The sequence below is a fragment of the Dendropsophus ebraccatus genome, chromosome 13 (genome assembly GCF_027789765.1).
Source record: "Dendropsophus ebraccatus isolate aDenEbr1 chromosome 13, aDenEbr1.pat, whole genome shotgun sequence".
NCBI classification, from domain to species: domain Eukaryota; kingdom Metazoa; phylum Chordata; class Amphibia; order Anura; family Hylidae; genus Dendropsophus; species Dendropsophus ebraccatus.
This window is the reverse complement of record NC_091466.1, coordinates 29,660,403-29,680,821: the sequence shown is the minus strand read 5'-3', so window position 1 is coordinate 29,680,821 and position 20,419 is coordinate 29,660,403. Positions and strand designations below refer to the sequence as shown.

The window sequence follows — 20,419 nt, the reverse complement described above, 5'->3', positions numbered from 1 at the left end:
GTCAATACTGACAATCAATACGCTGTTATATTTCCATCCATGATATCATGACAGGCAGACAGTAAAGATGTGAAAGGTAGGGGGAAGAAGGATGTTAACTTTGGGTGGAAATTGTAGTCCTAACATGCCTTTCTCATGTTTGTTTTATCTCAGCAGTAGACATCTATATTATAGAGTCCCTCAACTGAGACCTCCATCAAGTATGTCTCTACTAGACCTAGCTCCTCCATGCATTAATCGAACATACTATTGATTTTAATGGGCACCATGCAATACTTCATTTCTCCTGTTGTGGCGCTGGAGGTAAATCTAACACCATCACACCGTCACCATGATTACAGCTAGTGAATATTGCACCAACATTGTTCATCTGTAGCTTCTACTCATACTACTCAATGTGCCACTACTACATGTAGTCTCCATCAAACCATTTTTTTTTATATGCACCCAATGTAATTACCTTGAATGTATAGATTTTCCTGTGTACGATCTACTGCTAATGATAGCGCCTGATAATTGCTCCCATTTATTAAACATATGGTTGAACTAGACAGCTAAGTGTGAGAGCCAAGACAATGCATCGGAGGTGACTATGGAAGCCAAAGGGTTAGCGATTCTCCCGCAGAGGATGTGATCACTGGATGGAGACTGACTTGACCTTCCAACCCCTACCTCCTCTCATCTCCCACTGTTCCATTGAACTCACTAATTCCCCGTCAGCTGGTCAGGAGTAAAATGAAAAGAGCCTGGGGAGGGTCCGGCTGTACTTCCAGACTGCAGCCCTTAGCTTCTAAAGGCAAAAAGGTCAACACCTTTTCAAAGTTGCAACACAAAGCTTTGAATTTTTACCAGTGTGGATGGGGTCATCCCTACTCAAGCTGGTGACTGAGATAATAGAATCTCTTGCTGTTAGGATAAGGAATTATTTATCCTTACACAGTCCTTTCCTATAAACAGTCCACCATGGGTGGTTCTTGAAATATTTTAAGAATTTGTTTACTTGTGTCCTTTACAGCAGGATTCAGTATTGGTGATGTTTTTTCTGAGGCTAGATTTGGAAAAATTCAGCTTCAGTTGGTTTAAAAAAAATAGGGCCAAACGTGCATATGTACAATGGTTTAACGAAGACTAATCAAGTAAAGTACTTTATAAATATCTATGTGTAGTACAAACCTAAGGGAGGAGACCATTAACGATGAAGAAGGCTGAAGTGTTATATCAATTAAGGGATCTGTCCACAACATGGAAGAAGGGAAGCATGATATCCAAAAATAAATAATACAAAAATGCAATAGTGTTTTTTTGTAAACCAAAGTAAAGATTGGCATTTAAAGACATGGAGAACCTTCTTACTACCCTCTAAGTTTTGTTACTCCACAGTTCTTAAATGAAGCTTGCTTTTCATGTATTTAGTTCCTAAAAAGTTGAAGGTCAACATTTTTATTTTGGCTTAAAACGTGCACAGTTACTTCAACAATGACCTAGATGACGTGTTTAGTGGTCAGCAATGGGTCTGCAAGACCACCCTCCAAAAACAAGTAGGGCTGTTGTATCAAGCAAGGTTTAGGGTTGGGTTAGATCATTTTAGGCCAATAAAAGAGTAGTGTAGACAGGATATGAATGAAATATCATATGCCTCTCTGTGTGGTGCAAAATGTTATTTCTCTTCAAGGCACTGCCATAAAAAAAGCTGTCAAGATGACATGTAAGACCAACTGCAACCCTTTATAACTACCTCTCTTTCCTTAAAATGCAAAGCAGAGCCATATCTGAGGTTGACTGAGATGTAGACGCATGTAAATGCTAGTGTAAAGCATTTCTACAGCCCATCACTGACAATTAAGAGGTAGCTATTGAACAACATTTTACATGTAGTGTCTTAAATAAAATGCTCAGTAAGAGTTTGACATCAAATGTTGGGTATCGTAGAGAAGCAGGTGAGAAACAGTCTGCATGTCGTCTTGATGATCCACCCGCATATGTCAGGCTAGAAAACATGACTGTTCCTTCTTGTAAATAGCTAGGTCTAGTGCCAAACTGGTGCCTCAAAAACATCCTTACAGAAACGTCTATGCAGTAGCTTGTGAATGCCGACCATCATTGGTTAAGAACCACTCAAAAGACTTGCTGCCACCCAAACGTCATTGAAAGGGCAAAGAAATGTGATACCTGTATTATTTGTAGTGCGCTGTGTGTGCAGACAGTGTCATATAAAATAAATAATGAACATGACTAGTCTATACCCATAGAATTTGATTGAAGTATGTATCAGCCAAATGACTGCAATGAATGACGTTCAAGCCAGGAACAGTCTTCCCCCTCATAATAACTTTTATAAGTCACCTTTTCCTAGAACACCTCAAGGTCAATGTTCTTGGTGTCTAAGATGAAGAAGGGATGAAAATGAAGGCTGAGCTGATACTATCTTTGGTTGATAGAGCTATAGGCATCTCTTTCATGCTTTGGTGCAAGCAATGGCTGAGCCACCTTTGGACGATAAAGAACTGGAAGAGGATGGAGGACGCCCATGACCCTCATCCATCCACTTGTCCAAGCTTCTCCTGCGAGCATTCATGAAGAAGTTGCTGACAGTGGACAGCTCAAGGCCAAGCTGTTGGGCAATGGTAATCTGCAATTCTTTGGAGGGCCTCTGGTTCTCATGAAAAATGGCATGTAGCGTGCGTCGCTGGATGTCGGTGAAGACCAGGCGGTGCCTCTTAGGAACGTGATTTCTTTCGGCTTTGGTTTGCTCTTGCTCTTTCCTTTTGCAGGCTGTGGGTACAGGTAACACAGGAAGATTAATACACTTTACTATCATATTTTTAACCATTTCACGTTCACGAGTGTGTATCAATCATATACAATGTCCACTATGTAGGCTTATGAATAGGTTTCAAATTATCATGTACTCACATAGACATACAATGGTAAAATGAAATAGTCAGCCCTCTGGTACAGATATTATTTTAAGTCACTGGCAAGTTCATTTCCACATTCAACCGGCAAGAGCATTGTTAAATTTTTATACCAATAAATTGTGCACAGCAGAATGCAAATGGTCCACTTTTCACCTTTTTTTCTAGTAATGGTTTGACTTCTGTACAATCTGATGAAATAGCACGGCTATTACAAGCAGGAGGTTAGAGGTGAATATTTTGTAGGACAGTACCAAAAATTCCTATACAAGCCCATAAATCATAGGCGTAAGGTTACATACAAAAGTGTTGGTATTGTTCTGGCTTAAAGGGACCGTTTCCTTCTAAATTATAGAAACCATGCAAGATCCTTAGTTGCCTGCACTATGTGGTCTCTAGAAATGTTAAAGGGGTTATCCAGCGCTACAAAAACATGGCCACTTTCCCCCTACTGTTGCCTCCAGTTTGGGTGGGATTTGGAAACCTATTGAAGTAAATGGAGCTTAATTGCAAACCGCACCTAACCTGGAGACAACAGTAGGGGGAAAAGTGGCCATGTTTTTGTAGCGCTGGATAACACCCTTTAACAAAGGGTCAAGAAGAAGTAATCCTTCCCCTTGATAGATTTCAAGCCATCATGATGTTATGTTGTGTCATGATGTTATGTTGGGTCCTTCAACTTTGCTGAATAGCTGTGGGTTACTAGCAAAGATTTTCATTGAACAGTAACAGACCTTAAAGGGGTAAACCTAATTTCAGATACCCTATTCAGGACCTCTTTAGCTGAACTGAAGGGTGGCATTTCTTTCCCTGGAGAACACTACATGCCTGTGAATTACACGGATGACCCATTGATTTAATTCAGAATCATGTAATGCCTCGTTTCCCCTCAGGAGGCACTGCAGGAAAAATACATTGTGTCATTTCATTATTTCCATAACTCAGTCTGTGCTGGCCTTCCCAATATTTTAGCTGCTCTAATATGAGCCACCAGTGACAGCTTATACGTAATGATCTTCAAAGAGCTCCTTCTATTTAGAGTTATTGTGGCACTATGTCAATTTAAGCTGGTCATACACATAAGAAAGCTGACAGTAGTCTCTTCTGATTCCCCCTATGCGTGTGCATGGTTGTCTCAAAAAAAAATGTATGCATCCTCAATGTGCAAAGGGGAGGAAGCCACTGCTAGGCCCCTCTGGTTAAAGCATACCTCCCCAAGAACAAAGGGATGGAGCAGCTCTGGTTGAAGTGTATCTCCCCAAGAACAAAATAATGGGGCAGTTGAAATCCAACAATCCAACACTTCATCTGCCATCAGGGGAGAGTCAGGAGGTTGATATACACATAAGATGGTCGGCCAATATCAGTGGGTTTGACCAACGCTTATCTAATGTGTAAGGCCAGTTTTACTGCAGCAAAAAGGGTTAAATGTACTACCGCAAAGAGTACCTAAAAAACAATAAATGCGAGCAACCATAGCAGCAACAGTTTATTGCATCAAAAGTGATTACGTTATTGTAAAGGGTTGTATAAGATATCTAGAAATAGCGCCTCTTTTGTCTACTTGTCCAAGCTGAGATATTACAGCTCAACCACATTCAAGTGAGATGCAATACCAGACAATACCAATAGAAGAGGGGGACACACCAGTGACCAGACTTGTAGCTATGGTTTTCCTTTACCTTGCTCATGTGTCTATAATATATGGTCAATTTAGAGCTTGGGCCAAATGCCCTATCAGCCCCTTCCTGTCTCCAGGGTAATGTGTCTGTGCCGGCCATCACTAACAGGGACTTCATCAATAGCTGGTCTTGGGAGGGGCAATGACGGGGTGTAAGTATGCGTTGGTTTGGACCTCTCCCACAAATGTGCAGACCCCTATCCAGACCATTTGATTCCCTAGGGATTAGTGTAAAATGTTATTTATTTATTTTTTATTTTACATATTTCTTACACCTTCTAAGACCAAAACGCACGGTGCATGTGAATGTAAGAGTCTTTGCAGCCTCCATTATACCCAAAGGCATAAAAATAGTTTCAGTGTAAAATATTCTAAATCCTTGCTAAGAGGGGGGGGGGGGCTCGTGCCGACAATATTCAGGTTCATCCCTCGCACAATGATCATAATTTATTAATAATCTACAATCTCAATAAGCGTCACATCAATGCCGGCTTTCATATCCCGTAATTATATTAATGTTTATCAATACGCTATATCACAAGAATTGATTATGTTACAGGTTATGGCATATAACCCCCCCCCCTTACACACTCCTTGTTTTTCCTCCTGTCCCCATCTGGTCAGTTCTCCTTTCGTTCCCTTCCCCCGCTCTTGTCTGGGACACTGCACACTGATAGAAAAATATTGATCACAACCCAGCTGTGCGGAATACAGCACTGTATATATGCATGTTAACCCCTAAGGGGCCAGAGCGTTGCGTGCATCCAATTCACATCTCAGAGATGGTGAGGTGGGTGGGTGTGTGTGGGGGGGGGGGTCTTGGTGCAGTTCATTAGCTGTTAATGAAAAGGAAGAAAGGGGGGATGGTGGTGGTGGTGGTGGGGGCAATGATTTGTTAGGCTGTTCAGGAAAGGAAGAGTTAAGAATGATCTCGTAAAATCTATATCCTTGGGGTTTCATTCAGCCTTTTTTTTTTCTCCAAGTCATGCTACAGATTGACGTCTTTCTTCGCCATTAAGGGGTTAAGCAAAGCCTGTAATAACGATTCAGATAAAACAGAATACAACAGGCTGTAATGAAATAAGGCCAGTAATTGAATACAAAATGACAATAATTACTTGATATGTTTGGCGGAATGAAAGGCTCGGGCATCTATAAAGCACCTTCTTAATGAAAGATTTAATAGGAGATTTCTGAGGGCAGCTAGGGACAATTTACAGGGTAAACTTTCCATTATGAACCTATAAAGTAATGGCGGTTCCTGCATATGGAATGAGGGGAGGTGTCATAGTTCGGGCTGTGACACTGAAGGAGTCTTGCTGGGAGGAGGAATGTGACAATTTTATTGGAATAGTGATTTGTACGTAGTGGAGAAGCAATTAATGGACAGAGTCTGTAAGCTCAGCACATGATAGCACTATATAAAGGTTAATGTGATTGCAATCAAGATGGCTTAACTACACCGCGGTGCATGATAAGCTGCTCACCTGTCATGGAGACTCGCTCGTGTCACGTGGGCATGGGGTTAGAGGGGACTATTTATTAGCATAACTTGGATTTAAAGGAACCTGCTAGATGTTGGATCTTGTAGCTACAGGTTACACCTTATTTGCATTCATTATTTAGGAATGTCCCAAAAGAGGTTCGTATGTGGCCCTCAACATCGGGCATCTGATATATGGTTAAAGACATGGCCACAAGTTCCCCATCATAATAAAAGAGACCCCCTCCCCCCGTCTCCTTAATGCTAGAGGCCTTGGCCTTGTTTAGGTTATAATCCCTTGTAAGAGATGGAAGCATGCATTTTGAGTTTTGTCTCTACATGTTCCTTCGTCATTGAGGCCAACTTTGAGCTAAAATGCAGTTTTCTCAAAATGCATTGGCTTATATGTGGCCTACTTTGAATTATGACCAAATCACATGCCATCCCTCTCTTATTTCCTGAAAATCCTGTCTTGATCTTGGCAAAACAGCTGAAATATTGGCTTTCCATAAAGGGCCATGATATACTGTTTCCCCAAAAATAAAACACACTCCTAAAATAAGACACCCCAACTAATCTACCCTCTAGCCTAAAGTAAGACATCCCCCCGAAAAAAAAGCACACCCTACTTTAAACTAGGGCACCCCCCCCCCCCCCGAAAGTAAGGTGCCCTCCGAAAGTAAGGCTGTCTGTGGCCACCCAGGACTCACTTAATTCCCTCAAGGACCTCTGAAGCCGGCGTGCAGGCAGCCTGGTCCAAGGTCCCCAAGTCCTCCGCACGTCACGCTGTCACACGTTTGATGCACGTCCATGTCTAACTCACATCCCGCCTCTGATGCGATCTTGGTCCCGGGGTGAGTATTCCAGGGAGGTCTGGAAAGGATGTCTTATTTCTCTCCCCCTGGTCATATTTCTCTCCCCCCCGGCCATATCCCGAAAATAAGACATAGTGCCTGTTTATGAGGGCAAAAAAACATATAAGACACTGTCTTATTTTCGGGGAAACATGGTAGTAAGGAGTAGCCATGGCTTTGGTAGACTGGGCAAGGAACCAATGGTGGACATTGGGAGATATGTTTACCTAACTCATCTGTATGTAGTTTTGCCAATCACCTTTGCAGAGCTTTTCCAATGGCTTATGTTCACTTCTTGGTCTTTCAGGGTTTGTTGATTTAGGATTACCTCTGCATATCTTTTCCTCACCTTTTCATCCTTCAAGAATATAGCTCACCTCATCCAAGTCCATTTCCTTGTCCTTGTAAGCAGCTAAGGAACATGACAACTTCACCTGCTTCTTCTTCACCTGTTCTTGTGTTCTACTATAGTGCCGCTGCTTTAGACTTCAGCTGTTCTGAACAGCCGTATCAGGTTGCCAAGGCAACTGGCGGGCAAAAATGACGTCAAGCCTTGCAGCTAATATAATTTTTTTTATATTTGCCTTAATATATTTTCCTTGCATTTCTTGTTTTTTTGTAGCTCATATACTGCCATTTTCTTGTTCCTTGTGCTGTTGTTACTGGTTTTGACTCCTGATTGACACTGATCCTGAGCTCGGCCTTGTTAATGAATAGGCGGGTCATCGTCAGCCCTCAGCCCTTGAGAGTCCAGAGCACTATATGAGGTTGGAGGACATTAACGGCCTTGTAACGTTTTTCTACTGCTTCCTGTGCTTCGCCTTCATCATTGGATAACCAGTTTCTCAAGGTGAGGTCAGTCATGGTTTTTGCCAGGAAACAAAAAGAGATACTCCATCCCTTTAAATCTTCTTAAAGGTAATAACAGCTGTCAGGATTTAACTGTACCCTGTACCATGACAATGTCCGCCTACATAACGCAAAAAAAATGGAAAGAGGCTTTATGAGAAATCTTCTTCCCCTGCAAAGATGATAACAAAACTCAGGATTGGCTATGAATACCTTGTCTGCAACACATCTGCAGTCGACAGATTTGGCCTTCGGTGTAAGGTGTATGGGAGCCACCCGACTCTCCACCGACATCATAGGGGTCAGGCATGATGGATTTTTATTGCCTGACCTCCTTATTCTTGGAGGCGTAAGCCTGTACCAGAGAGATCACTACAATTAGAGACCCTAACCATAGGTATCACTTGACTGTTTGGCTGAACGTTCATGTGTATGGGGAGTAGGGGAGAGATAACTGGTCAAATCATTGTTCAGCCAACAGTTATTGAAGTTGTATCGGCGCCTTCAGACTGGAGAGTTTGGTTTGTCTCCAAGTTTGAGTGTTACAAGCAGAATGGACTTTTACTCCTCAAACTAAAAGACACAGGTCCTTCTACCCTTGAATTGTTGTGGAAATCATCTTTATCATTTCGATTGGCAAAGATGTGGTAAGAAAGAGGAAAGAATTAAGAAGTAAGATCTGCAAACTTCTTAGCTCATCAAGAAATTCCACTTAAAGTATACCCTCAAGCCTCATAAAATCCCCCAGCACTTCTAATAGGATGGGGGTACTATTAAAACACCAGTTTCAGGACCACATCTGGGTGAGCGGCCATGGTCCCTGCTGCCAGCCATGTCTGATTGCTAGGCACTTCCCCTTCTACTGCTCCGGCCCTTGGCACCTACCATGGTCTTGCTGCTTCAGACCTGCTCAGACTGCATTGGCCTCAGGTTCTGAAGATTTCTGGCGCATCATAAGGATTGGTATGGATGCAGCTATACCATTTTGTATATGTTATTATATTTTATTACTATTTCAAAAAATAAAGGATGCTGTGAGGAATATTGGTGACTTTCAATTTTTTTTATATTTTTTATTATTTGAAAAACTTTTTTTCCCCATTGAATTCCAGTCACTCATATAATACACAGTAATGCTTCTGCATTGCAGTATATTATGACCCTGGCATAGTTAAGCTCATGGCTGACGTAGCAAACCGTTGACATAAGAGGGACAATGGGTTGACAAAGGGGAATCTGTTTCCCTGGCAAACTTCTTAGATGCAATGGTCACAATTAACTGCTATATCTTGGTTATCTCCAATCCTGGCTATCAGCCAGCACTGACTATTAAGTTGTACCAGTTTACCATAATAGTGACCCAGTCAGACACAGGCAGAAAGGGTGCTGCTGTGCATTGCCTAATGATAGTGGTTCGTACCACGTTAACCCGGTACCTGCTTTCATACCCTTGACTGTAAACCCTGGCTCCATTCCTGACTATACTATAATCTTACCCTCTGCTTGTTACTATACTGCATATGGCCACCAATCTGTAACGGGCGCCATGACCTGAAGATCTTCCTGCAGTAAAGCTCATATTTTCTTGCAGGAGTGAAAGGTAAAGACCAAGTGATCCCTTAAAGGTGAAGACCAAGTGATCCCTTATACTAAAAGGGCAGACTACATGGACCAAGTGGTCTTTTTCTGCCGAAAATCTTCTATGTTTCTTAGACTCCTCACTATAATACATATCTCCTGTATGTGACCATAACAAAGACATACACTACATACAATGGCTCCTAAGCAATTTGCAAATACTGTATTGGCCAAACTAAGGATAATAAAAAGCCAGTGAAAAAAAATACAACAGGGAAGGACAGGCACGGTAGAGTATGGACCAAGATTTCCTGTAAAATAACAGGAAATTGAGTGTAAGAGTCTAGAAACAGAGAAGACATCAGGATTGATGTTTGTGTAAAAGCCCCAAGATGGCAGCCCAGTGTCTCAATTTATCCAAAAAAGAATTTTTTATTTTGGATATGTGGGCATCAGTCAACTAGAAGGAAGAGAAAAGACATTGTTATGTTTTCCATAACTATGATATGTGTCGTGCTCGGGCACTTCCTCAGTTTAATGTCATACTAAACAATGGGGAAGCTCCATGACACTTGTTGTAATTGTGATATACAATGGCAAGCACCGCAAGCCGTGAGCTTGTCCTCTGTGTAACTGTAAAATAATAACATGGCGGTGGATCAGAGAGCACAGACAACTGCATCCATCCATGGGTAGATACTATCGGAGTACAAGATCAAAGCTTCTATATAGTACTTCACTTGCTCATTGGATATACTGTCTAATAAGAACATTTTGTTTCCCAAAGTAGGAGCAAATCTGAGGATTAAAGTTGCTAAGGAAACCAAGGAATGGCAACACTTCAACTTCTATTAGGAAGCCTGCAATATAGCGCCAAGAAAGCGACCACCGTCTGCTCCGGTTTTCCACCATATACAGTATCTCTGCACTTCCGATGGATCTGCAAATACTACCTATCCCAAAGTCATCTCTGTGCTCTTTATAAGTATTGCAAGGAACAAACATGGAAAGCATCAATGGTTACGTCACCATCATAGAAGCTTTGGGGCCCATATAGTACAAGACCAAAACATTCAGAACCATCAGTAAAGTAAAAAATATATTTCAAAAATTTCATTATATAAGGACTGCGGTCAGTACTGATCACGTTGCGTAAAAAGAAATCTGCTTTGCCATACACTGCTGCCATAGCTGACTGCTAGATCCTGACAGTTCTGGGCCTAATAAAAGTCCAGCAGACAAACCTTAACAGACACTTGTAGATTACATTAACATACACACAAATGACAGTAGATTTTAGAAATAACCGTAGCAAGTTAACGGAAAAATCATCAGACGGGACTAAAACAAAAAATTAAATAAATCAATTTCATTATTGTATTATACCTTTTTTACATGCCAAAAATGTATATAAATTAAATGCTGCCATATACATACCCCAAAATGATGCCTGAAAAATATAATGTGTCCAAACCTCAAATGGCTATGTAGCCATAAAAAAATCTACAGCCAAGGTTATACAATTTTAAAGAAATAGAAAAAAATTATTATATGGTAAAACTATGATATATGAGAAATCTGACCTGAATTTAGAATAATCTGAAATTATTATTGGAAAAATAAGGGTCCTGGTTGGAAAGACGTCTACATAAAGCATGTTCAGCGCTTATATTGATGTATGAAGCTTACGCCTAAAATTACTGCCCTTTACCGTAACTCACAAGCCGCTCTGTGATATATTAGATAGAATGTAATATAGTTTAAACTTTTGTCTGCCCCCTGTTTTCTTGATGTGCCTTTATAATATATATCAAATTCTCTTTCATTTACACATCCTTTCCTGTTCCAATACAATTCTTACATGGTAGATGAAAAAAATGGTATCAAACAAACCTATGGCCTATTTACCCCAATAACTACTGTATTGTAATAGAGTCAATGCAAAACATAATAGAAGGAAGGCTAAATGCGTCACTTATATAGTAACGTAAAGCATGTTAGTCTGTGTGAAAGAAGGCGTAAAGGGGTTCAGCTTTTTTTTACAGCTACTGTGCAACCAACCAGGCCTCCTGCACAGGTACCGTCATAGGGAACACAGCAGCAGAGCTCTTTACATATTCTCTATAATTATTCATAAAGGTCTGCCTGTCCATAATGCATCCAGAGGAAGTCAAGTAGCTTCTCCCCAATGGTAGTAGTTAACCCCTTAAACACTTCAGGGGTGCTAGCTTAATATTTAAAAAAAAAAAATTGATTAAGGGTACGGCCAGCATTAGAAATGTTATCGGCAGCATATGGATGCAATTTTATAAATCTCCTCTGCTTTGCTGCTATTATAGATGTTGCGGATTTTCAGAAATTCCATGTGAAAAATCTGCCTGGAATTCTCCAAGTGTGGCCATACCCTGAAGCTGATAAAATAGTTCTGATTAGTCCTAATTTGCGATTCTAGAGGCTTCTTCCACGTTCTTGGACTATACTTTGCTTATGTTATAGCTATAGGTTATAGCATGACGTAGAAACATCTAGCACCTTCTCCTGCTCCTGTGATCTCCTTCATGGATGTCTCGCACCATCATTAATATCATAAAAATCCTAAACTTATATATCGGCTTGAAAATAAAAAAATGAAAATAAAAAGATTTGGAGGTGGGGGGGGGAAAGGGGCTAATTTCTGCAAAATCAAAAATCAATAGGACGCTCACAGAAAGCTCCCCTTGGGAATGAAGCGCAAGGGGTTGTGGGTAGTTTATGAGTGGATTGTGTGTGTGTCTCTGTGAGTGGCGCTGACTGAGTCCGCTGTAGAAATCAATGCTCTTTGCTGTAACCCTTCCTCTGCCAGGCCTTAGTGAAAGTCTCTAATGCTTGGGGTGGATTAAAAGGAGACCTAAACCTAAAGAAGCTCCTATGATCGGTCACGTGTATGGATGTCAATTTATGTGAAAATATAGAAGTTCATGGGGACAGACATTTTTTTTGGACTTCCTTTCAGTCATCAGATTGAAGAACTCTATAGTCAACCTGATACGGAGGCTTATAGAAAAAAATACACTGCTTTTATGAACATTAGGTGGCGATACTCAACATGGTGATTGCAAGCTCAGATGATCAGTTTTTGAGATGATCCTACCGAGCGCCATCTTGCCTTTATGGGTTGCGGTATCTGATCAAAATGCAACTCGACTAATGCTGGTTAATGTCCATTAACTTTCAGATATGCAGAGAGCATTGCAGAATTAAAACCCCCATGTTCCTATGTGTAGTGTGTACAAACAAGCACGGCTAAAATGCCTCACAGGGGTATGATTAAAAAACCATCAATCAATCATCCACTGTAGACTACAATTACTGTACCTAACCGCACGCCAGATAACAGTTTGCCTAAACTGCTTAAATAAGCATGGAATAAAATATTTAATATAGCAAAGTGTATATACTTACGTCTACACTATATATATGTATATATTTAAAAATACCAATTTTTTAAATTACTAAATAAAAAATGTAATTATATTTAAATCAGAACGAAAAAAAAAAAATCATACTAAAGTCTTCCTATTGGTAAATTCTACACGAAGGCCTCTCTCTTTTTTTGATTTATATAATCCAAATCTATACAATGCTGTCATTCCTTTACTCTGACTGCCTCCTCCTCTCCATACTGGACATTTCTCCTCTGTTATTCTCATGAATATGCATTGGGAGGGTAGCGGACTGGAGAATATCTTAAGATGCTAAAGTAAATTGTCCAAATGAAATAGCTGACAAGTTATTTAGAAATAATTAGGAGCGGGGTGATTTCCCTTTTGGCGAGGACAATATTTTATATCTACCCTCACTGTGTTAATTTCTAAGCTGGTTGATCGACCAGTATGTCACAGTCACTTTTCCTGCTAGGGGGCTGTAACAATTCACACTTTAATGCACTGACAATAGAAAGGTTAAAATGGACTTTGGGCCTTTGTTCATGTGCAAGCTTTGTAGATTTCCATTGAGGAAAAGAGCCACCTGGCTTGCAGTGATTTTTTTTTTATTTAGAGGGTTATCCCTTAGCTTTGAACATTTATTAGTAAGATTTTATTTTCTATAATATAAGGTATTTTAAGGAATTTTAAATATCAAGTATAATTTTTATTTGTTATAATTAACACTTTTCAATTAAATAAAAAAAACAAAAACTTTCTTTTTCGATGGGATTTTATTAGAGTGCTTGGTTAGAATAACTTCCTTTCTTGTCCTACATTTTTTTTGTACTTTTGTACATATATATATATATATATTTTTTTTTTTTTTTTTTTTGCTTTTAAAAATATATTACACGCTCCTATTAATCATAAAGATTAATCCAAATTTTTGTAGTTGTCAATACTATAGAAGTACAACATCGATAGAACAGATGGGTAATGCCTTGATGCCTTGTATTTTTGTAAACCATGGCTATATCAAAAGTAATGGAATAAAGAAAGAAAATTTTATGGGAAAAAAATAAATAAATAAAAATACTTAGACATTACCAGAATTACTGCAACCCTACAATTTGCATAGTCGTCTTTTATTCATATAAATGAAGTGAAACATTACGGGGGTTCAAACACTAAAGATTGTGGTTGAATTCCCAACCAGGACAATTATAGTATAAAGTTTATATACTCTTACTATCCTTGGGTTAGTACTGGGCCAGATGTACATGAATATAGGCCCTGGTCTGGAATTCTAATGCATTAGATTGAAAGCTCAATTGCAAATATGCGAATGCAATCTGTATGATCAATAGCGGAATGTGTTGGCGCCATCAAAATAATGGATAACAATTAGCAACTGGAATCATTAAAAAAAAAAATTTAACGGCGTCCTATATTGTGAATGAACATCCATTGGGCAGCTTGGCGTAAAACTGCTAATTTAATTTTAAAATTATATAGAGAAATCTAAAATAATTAATTAAAAAAATAGTAATTGTAGTTCTTATAGATTAGAGATAAAAGTATACATTACTAAAAAGTAATAATTACATAAGTAAAAATGTTATGTAGGTACAGTATATATTTGGTATATAGGAAGTGTATAAAAATTAAAAAAAAAAATTACAAAAAATTATATCAATAAAAATATATCAAAAGTAAAAAAAAAAAGAATTATATAAAAATAAAATACTTTCGTTTATCACCCAAAAAATGGAGACTCTTGCTGTTTGGCTGTTGCATTATGTCTATTGGAAATTGATTGCAGTATTATTGATTTCTAAAAATGGAACATTAATTCATTGCAGAAATAGAAAATGATTGGATTATAATTAAAGAGGAAAATATTATCGTATTTTAAGAAAGTATCTATAGGTTCAAGATATTTTAAGAAATGGCCCATCATCAGCAGATCACTGATTTTCTCCCATGACTTAGCTTTGCCGCCATTTTCTACGCAAAGAGTCGTAAACGCTGCTGTTGAAAAAAAACAACAAATAATTTCGCTTTCATCGGATCTTCTCTATGATCTCCCAGCTAATCAATGGATTTCTTGGTCAGAGCACAAGGCCAATACACATATAGTAGAAGTGAAATGATCCCTTTCCTTTTATCAATACAAGAAGCAAATTAATAAAAAAATCAATGTCGTCTACATTGTATCAAACACCAACTTCAAAGGATGGATAGATAGATAGATAGATAGATAGATAGATAGATATCCGTAGTACGACAACCTAAAAAAAATTGCAAAAATTTCCTACAATCAATCAGAATTATTAATACTGTTACAAGCATGTCTTTCAGGTTGACAGAGGAGGATAACAGGGTTGCTAGGCCCATCCGGTCTTACTTACCATTTATATACTTATTTATTCATTTACAGATGTATACATATATATTACTCCTACATTTTTCTAGGCACCCAATTAAACAATGAGTTCATCCACTCGTTTTTATTTTCCAATGTGTTCATGTGTTTCTAAAATATTTCTGAATATTCTTTTTCTTTTAATACTATACTCCACATATTAACCTGGCTATACTTTATTCTAAGGAATGAAAGATATTAATTTCAGATGTCAGGCAATCTTGCTGTTGTAATGGAACTTGAAATGCGTTGAAACACTTGTATGTATAAAATATAATGAGCAGCAGATATACATGCATGGGCATGAAAATATAGCCAGAGGTAGATAGATAGATAGATAGATAGATAGATAGAAGATAGATAGATAGATAGATAGATAGATAGATAGATAGATAGAAAGAAAGATAGAAGATAAAGACATAGCTTTTGCACTTTTCAACTAAATAGTTAATATGACATGATGGCTCTGTACACCTTGTACATGACTGACAACCAAGAAAAACACAGGGAATTATAAAGGATACATAGGCCAGCTATGAACGAACACAAGGGTATACGACCAGTAGTATTCAATATATATGTAATATAATGTGGATGGTAAAAGTTAGACCTTATGCAACCCTTGTGCCCCATCTGCTGTAATAAGGTAATGCAGGATTGCGCACATGGGCCCACCTAGACTGTGAGCGTTGGTACGTGTCCTGCACCAAGTAGTCAATTTTGGATATTTATTTGTGGCTTGACTGCTTACTACTATTCTCTCAATGCTAACCTGATTAAGGTGTCTTTGTTCATAGCTTAGAAGACATTTTAACTTACGCAGTTAATATTAAGACACTTGAGGTCATGAACAATCATATATCCCAAAGTCTGTTGGACCTTTCCCTGTATTGTCCGAGGTCACCACCAGCATGCTTGAAATAAAGTATCTTACCTTCTAACCTTAAAGCTGCCATTCTCTGGAATTCGGGCTCCTGAAGCCACCGCCACATCCTCTTGAAGGTCTCTCTCCCGGATTTTAGCTTGCTCCAGGGTTTGGGGTTTCTTAGAAGATCTGAGAGCGTCCCCTGTGACCTACACAGGACTCTCTCAGCAAAAATAGCTTGAGGGATACTGTATCTTTTCAGTTCTGCAATGATTCTTTGGGCAACATCTTTGGTATTAATCTCTTCCAGCTGGCTGGAAAGAGTAGTGCTTTGTGTTGGCATGGGTGGGTTTTGCCTGCAGTTTATCTCAGCTCTGTGGTGCACATAGTGATGTTGGTGCATATTGTTGGGTGACCCCACTCCAGAAGACGGAGGTGGGGACAACTCTCTGGAAAAGTGCTGGTCTATTCTGCTAAACATGCTATGATGGTGGGCATCAAAACCATTGCCAGATACCATCTTCTCATTAGACAAATGTCCAGAAGGATGGCCATACCCGTGCATGCTTGTCAGATTAGGACTTGGCAAGGAGGAAAGGCTCTGTCCCATGCTTATATCTTTGGGATAGTGACTATAAAAGTTACTAGGTGGGCCAAGGCCTCTGTCTTCCCTCATAAGTGTAAAACTTCCAATCACATTCCCAACTGGGACACATTGATGGTGCTGGTGATGATGGAACTTGTCATGAAGAGGTTGGAGTGGCGTCAAGGTGGTGTAACTATTAGCGGATGCCGGTGGTGAATCGCCCCCAAATCCCAATCCAGGATGCAGGGAGGTAGCCAGATGATGATCTGAGCGATGATAGTCACTTCCATCCAGAACAGAAGTCATACTGGAAACCAATGACGATCTGGGAACAGGTGGATGTAAAGTCCTATTCTGATTGTGCATAAGCTCTTGGCCTGAGCCGGAAATGTCTTCACTGGTCTCCAAACCCAACTGGACATTCATGTCTTCAGGCTACAACATCCTCCGCTTTATCTAGTCGTAGAGTCATTAATCTTTTACTCTAAATTGACTGGAGAGAACCACAGCTTTAGGACGGAGAGTCTACGTTACGTCTTAATTATACAAAAAATGACTTAATTCTGATCAGGTCACTCTTTTGTCTCATGGAACATCTCCCTTCACCCACCCGGGGAATATGATGGTCTAATACTAAGCATTCATCAAGAGTTAACCCATTAACACCAAAGCTATATTAAAACATTGAATCTATGGGGAAGATACACGGGTCAGTAGATAAATATATCCTTACCTATTCGAACACTATAAGTCAGGATAGGTAGGTCCTTCTTCGTGAAATCCTTGTAAGCAGACGGGAGGTGTTGAGAAAGCAAATCTCAGATTGTCTTAATGCAGGGATAGGAGAGTTTGTAGAGGCAGCAGGCTATGGAGATAGGCAGCCACAGAGTGGAGGGGTCTTCTTCTCTCAAAGCCTCAGTGCTCCTATTGTGATATTGTCTCCCTCTCAGGGCTCCTGCTTGCTTCTGCTTCCAGCCCACAGCTAAGTCTCATCGATTATAGTCCCAAACACTCCAGTTTCCTGCTACCACACGTCACCAGCCTAAAATCTGACAGATGTGCAATCAAACACCAACCAGGGGTAACTCTTTCACTGCTGGACCCTCCTCCTTCAACCAGCCTACAGACAATTAACATAAGCATCCCACCCAACAACATGTAAGGAATAAGTGAAAAAAAAAATTGAAAATAAAACACTAGTAAAATACATAGGCACGCACAAAGCAAGTACAGCGATGCTGCAATGCTTAGAGTTCAAGTCATGTAGAATTTCCAAGGCACGAGAGAATATCTAACATATAAAATAGTTTAACGTCGATAGAATACGTGAGGTCTAACATTATCCAGATGCATCTTGTAAGGTAATAAAAAAATACAGTTAAATAGTATAATTATAATAAGCAATGGAGCTGTAGGTGTAGTTTGTGCGAATAGAATAAAGGGAATTATTTTTTTTACTGAATTATTATAATAATTTACACATAGACATATAGGATAGATGGATAGATAGATAGATAGATATGATTTATATATAGAATCATAGAACTATATAGATATTAGGTAGGAAATATATATATATATATATATATATATATATATATATATATATATATGGAATTAGGTTGGTAAAATCAATAGATCACTATGAGAAATTAGTGATTGATTGAGAATTAGATCGAAATAGATAGATTGACAGTTAGGTATATTAAAGAGGTATTTTCACCTTAGATGTTTCTGGCATATTGCATATGCTTATATGTGTAATAAATTAGGGTCCTACCTTTGGGACTCACGCCTATCTCAAGATTCGGCGTTCCTAATCCCCATGTGTTAGCTGCAAGCCACTGCATCCATGTGAAAGAAAAAAGAGAGCGGTTTCTTCCTTTTCTGTGACTTTTATAGAAGTCACAGAAACAGTTGAGCATGTTTGACCCTATTCTAGAGATAGGTATAGGTGTCAGAGATGGGACATTTGTCTACCACATATTTATGGTATACATTGTAGATATGCCAAAAACGGTTTAAGGTGGGGATATCCCTTTAGGGTACATTCACATGTACTGTGGTATCATGCTGATTAGCATTAAAGTCTATGGCACTCTACTCTTGCAGGGGAATGTCCATAGCTTTAAAAAAAAACCTGTGCTGTGCTGCTGTTATATAAAAAATAATACAGAGACCATGCTTACCTGTTTGTGACTCATGATGTCCTCCTGCTTGTGTCTCCAGGTCCCAAGCTCAGTGAAAGCCCACACAGCCAATCACTGGCTGAGACAGGACAGTGCCGGCTGATTGGCTGAGCAGGCTGTCACTGAGCAGAGGACCTGGAGACGCAAGAAGGAGGGCTCGAGGGATCGTGAACAGGTAAGCATTGCCTCTTTTTTATTTTTAATATAACACCAGCTGCAGAGCTATATATTCACTTTTACAACGCCATGGACTCCATTCTCCGCTACAAGAATGGAGTGCCATAGACTTTAATGCTAGTCAGATTCGCTGCAGATTTCACTGTGTGAAATCTACTGTAATACGGTACCCCGTGAACATACCCTTACCCTTGCAATCCTTTTACGAAAGGATACGTTGCCTAATCTGCTATAGGATCCCGGCCTGAGCATATACACATGGTATACGCTCCGGCCGGGGTCCCTCGCGGCGCTGCAAAGAACTAACATGTCAGTTTTCTGCGGCCACTATTAAGCTTCATAGTGTGCTGTGGGGAGATCTGATGCGAACGCGCACGGATGCGCCCGCTTTAGAACTCTGCGGTTTGAAAGATCATCCGGCCGTTACTGCAGTAGCAGCCGGAATGATCTTTTCAGAGACCGGCCGCTCCGTGACCCGGAACATGGCCTTAGACTGTATTTTGTTCCCATTATATAAATTATAGCACTGTTAATGGAATGTATGCATTCATAATGGTGCTAGGTCCAATGGGATTAACAATTGTAGGCTATGTTCAATAGATGTACTCCCCTACATATACTTCCAATAGAGATGAGTGAACCCGGAGCATCAAACTTCTTCAGCCACCAGTATTCAAATGGCAGGCATTCGGGTTCGGACAAATCCAAGGGTGCTTGAGGTTCGCTCATCTCTTGCGGCTGCGATGCAATAAAAAACACTATAATGCATATTATACATCTTGTTATAGTAGCCCATCGTATAGGAAAGCGTAGACTGCTGGCATCTTTTGGATCAATGGGGAGGTCTAAGGCTACATTCAGCATATGTAACAGAAGCTTATTCACCTAAATGCCTTGTGAACATAGCCTTATTCCCGCATACAAAAACATCTTTGATACAAGCCTCCACTTACACGATTCATACACAATCAACCAATATGCAACACACAAATGCTGATCAGAGCTTCAGGCCATTAACATATACTATTATAGCGGTACAGCACCTATATGTGCTATAGACAACCCAATGTGACTACAGCCTCTACATCCCTTATAGCCTCCCCATTGGTAAAGGTTTAGGTGCAAAGCTTTATACTATAATAGTAAAGATGTCAGGAGAAGGATCTCTATATGGATTACAGATATGATACACAGGAACTTGATGACAGTACAATACTCAAGGGTGAGGCTTATGTATTTTTCAGCATTTTCATATATACGGTATAATCCCTCTAATGTAACAAGTAACAAAACCAACTACTCTGATCATATAGTGAGTGAGAATACACAAGGGAAGGGCGCTCTGCCCCAGATCCCACTCTATGTGTCCCCAGCTAAAGTCATTGCAATAAATGTTCCTACTTCTGGATT

At 39.6% G+C, this 20,419-nt stretch overlaps 1 protein-coding gene across 1 annotated transcript; it reads right to left on the bottom strand.

Annotated features, from left to right (window-relative positions):
* Positions 1 to 2,455: 2,455 nt before the first annotated feature.
* LOC138771150 (hepatocyte nuclear factor 6-like) lies at positions 2,456 to 17,069 on the bottom strand. The gene is made up of 2 exons (XM_069950654.1): positions 16,127 to 17,069; positions 2,456 to 2,772 (listed from the first exon to the last, which is right to left on the bottom strand). The coding sequence occupies exons 1-2, from the start codon at positions 17,067 to 17,069 to the stop codon at positions 2,456 to 2,458; spliced, it is 1,260 nt and encodes a 419-aa protein (XP_069806755.1).
* Between the last annotated feature and the right edge of the window lie 3,350 nt (positions 17,070 to 20,419).

Coding starts and splice junctions, on each gene's coding strand:
- LOC138771150 (XM_069950654.1), bottom strand. CDS start 17,069: ATGAATGTCCAGTTGGGTTTGGAGACCAGTGAAGACATTTCCGGCTCA. Junction 2,773..16,126: donor GGCAGCTTTAAGGTTAGAAG/GTAAGATACTTT, acceptor CTGTACCCACAG/CCTGCAAAAGGAAAGAGCAA.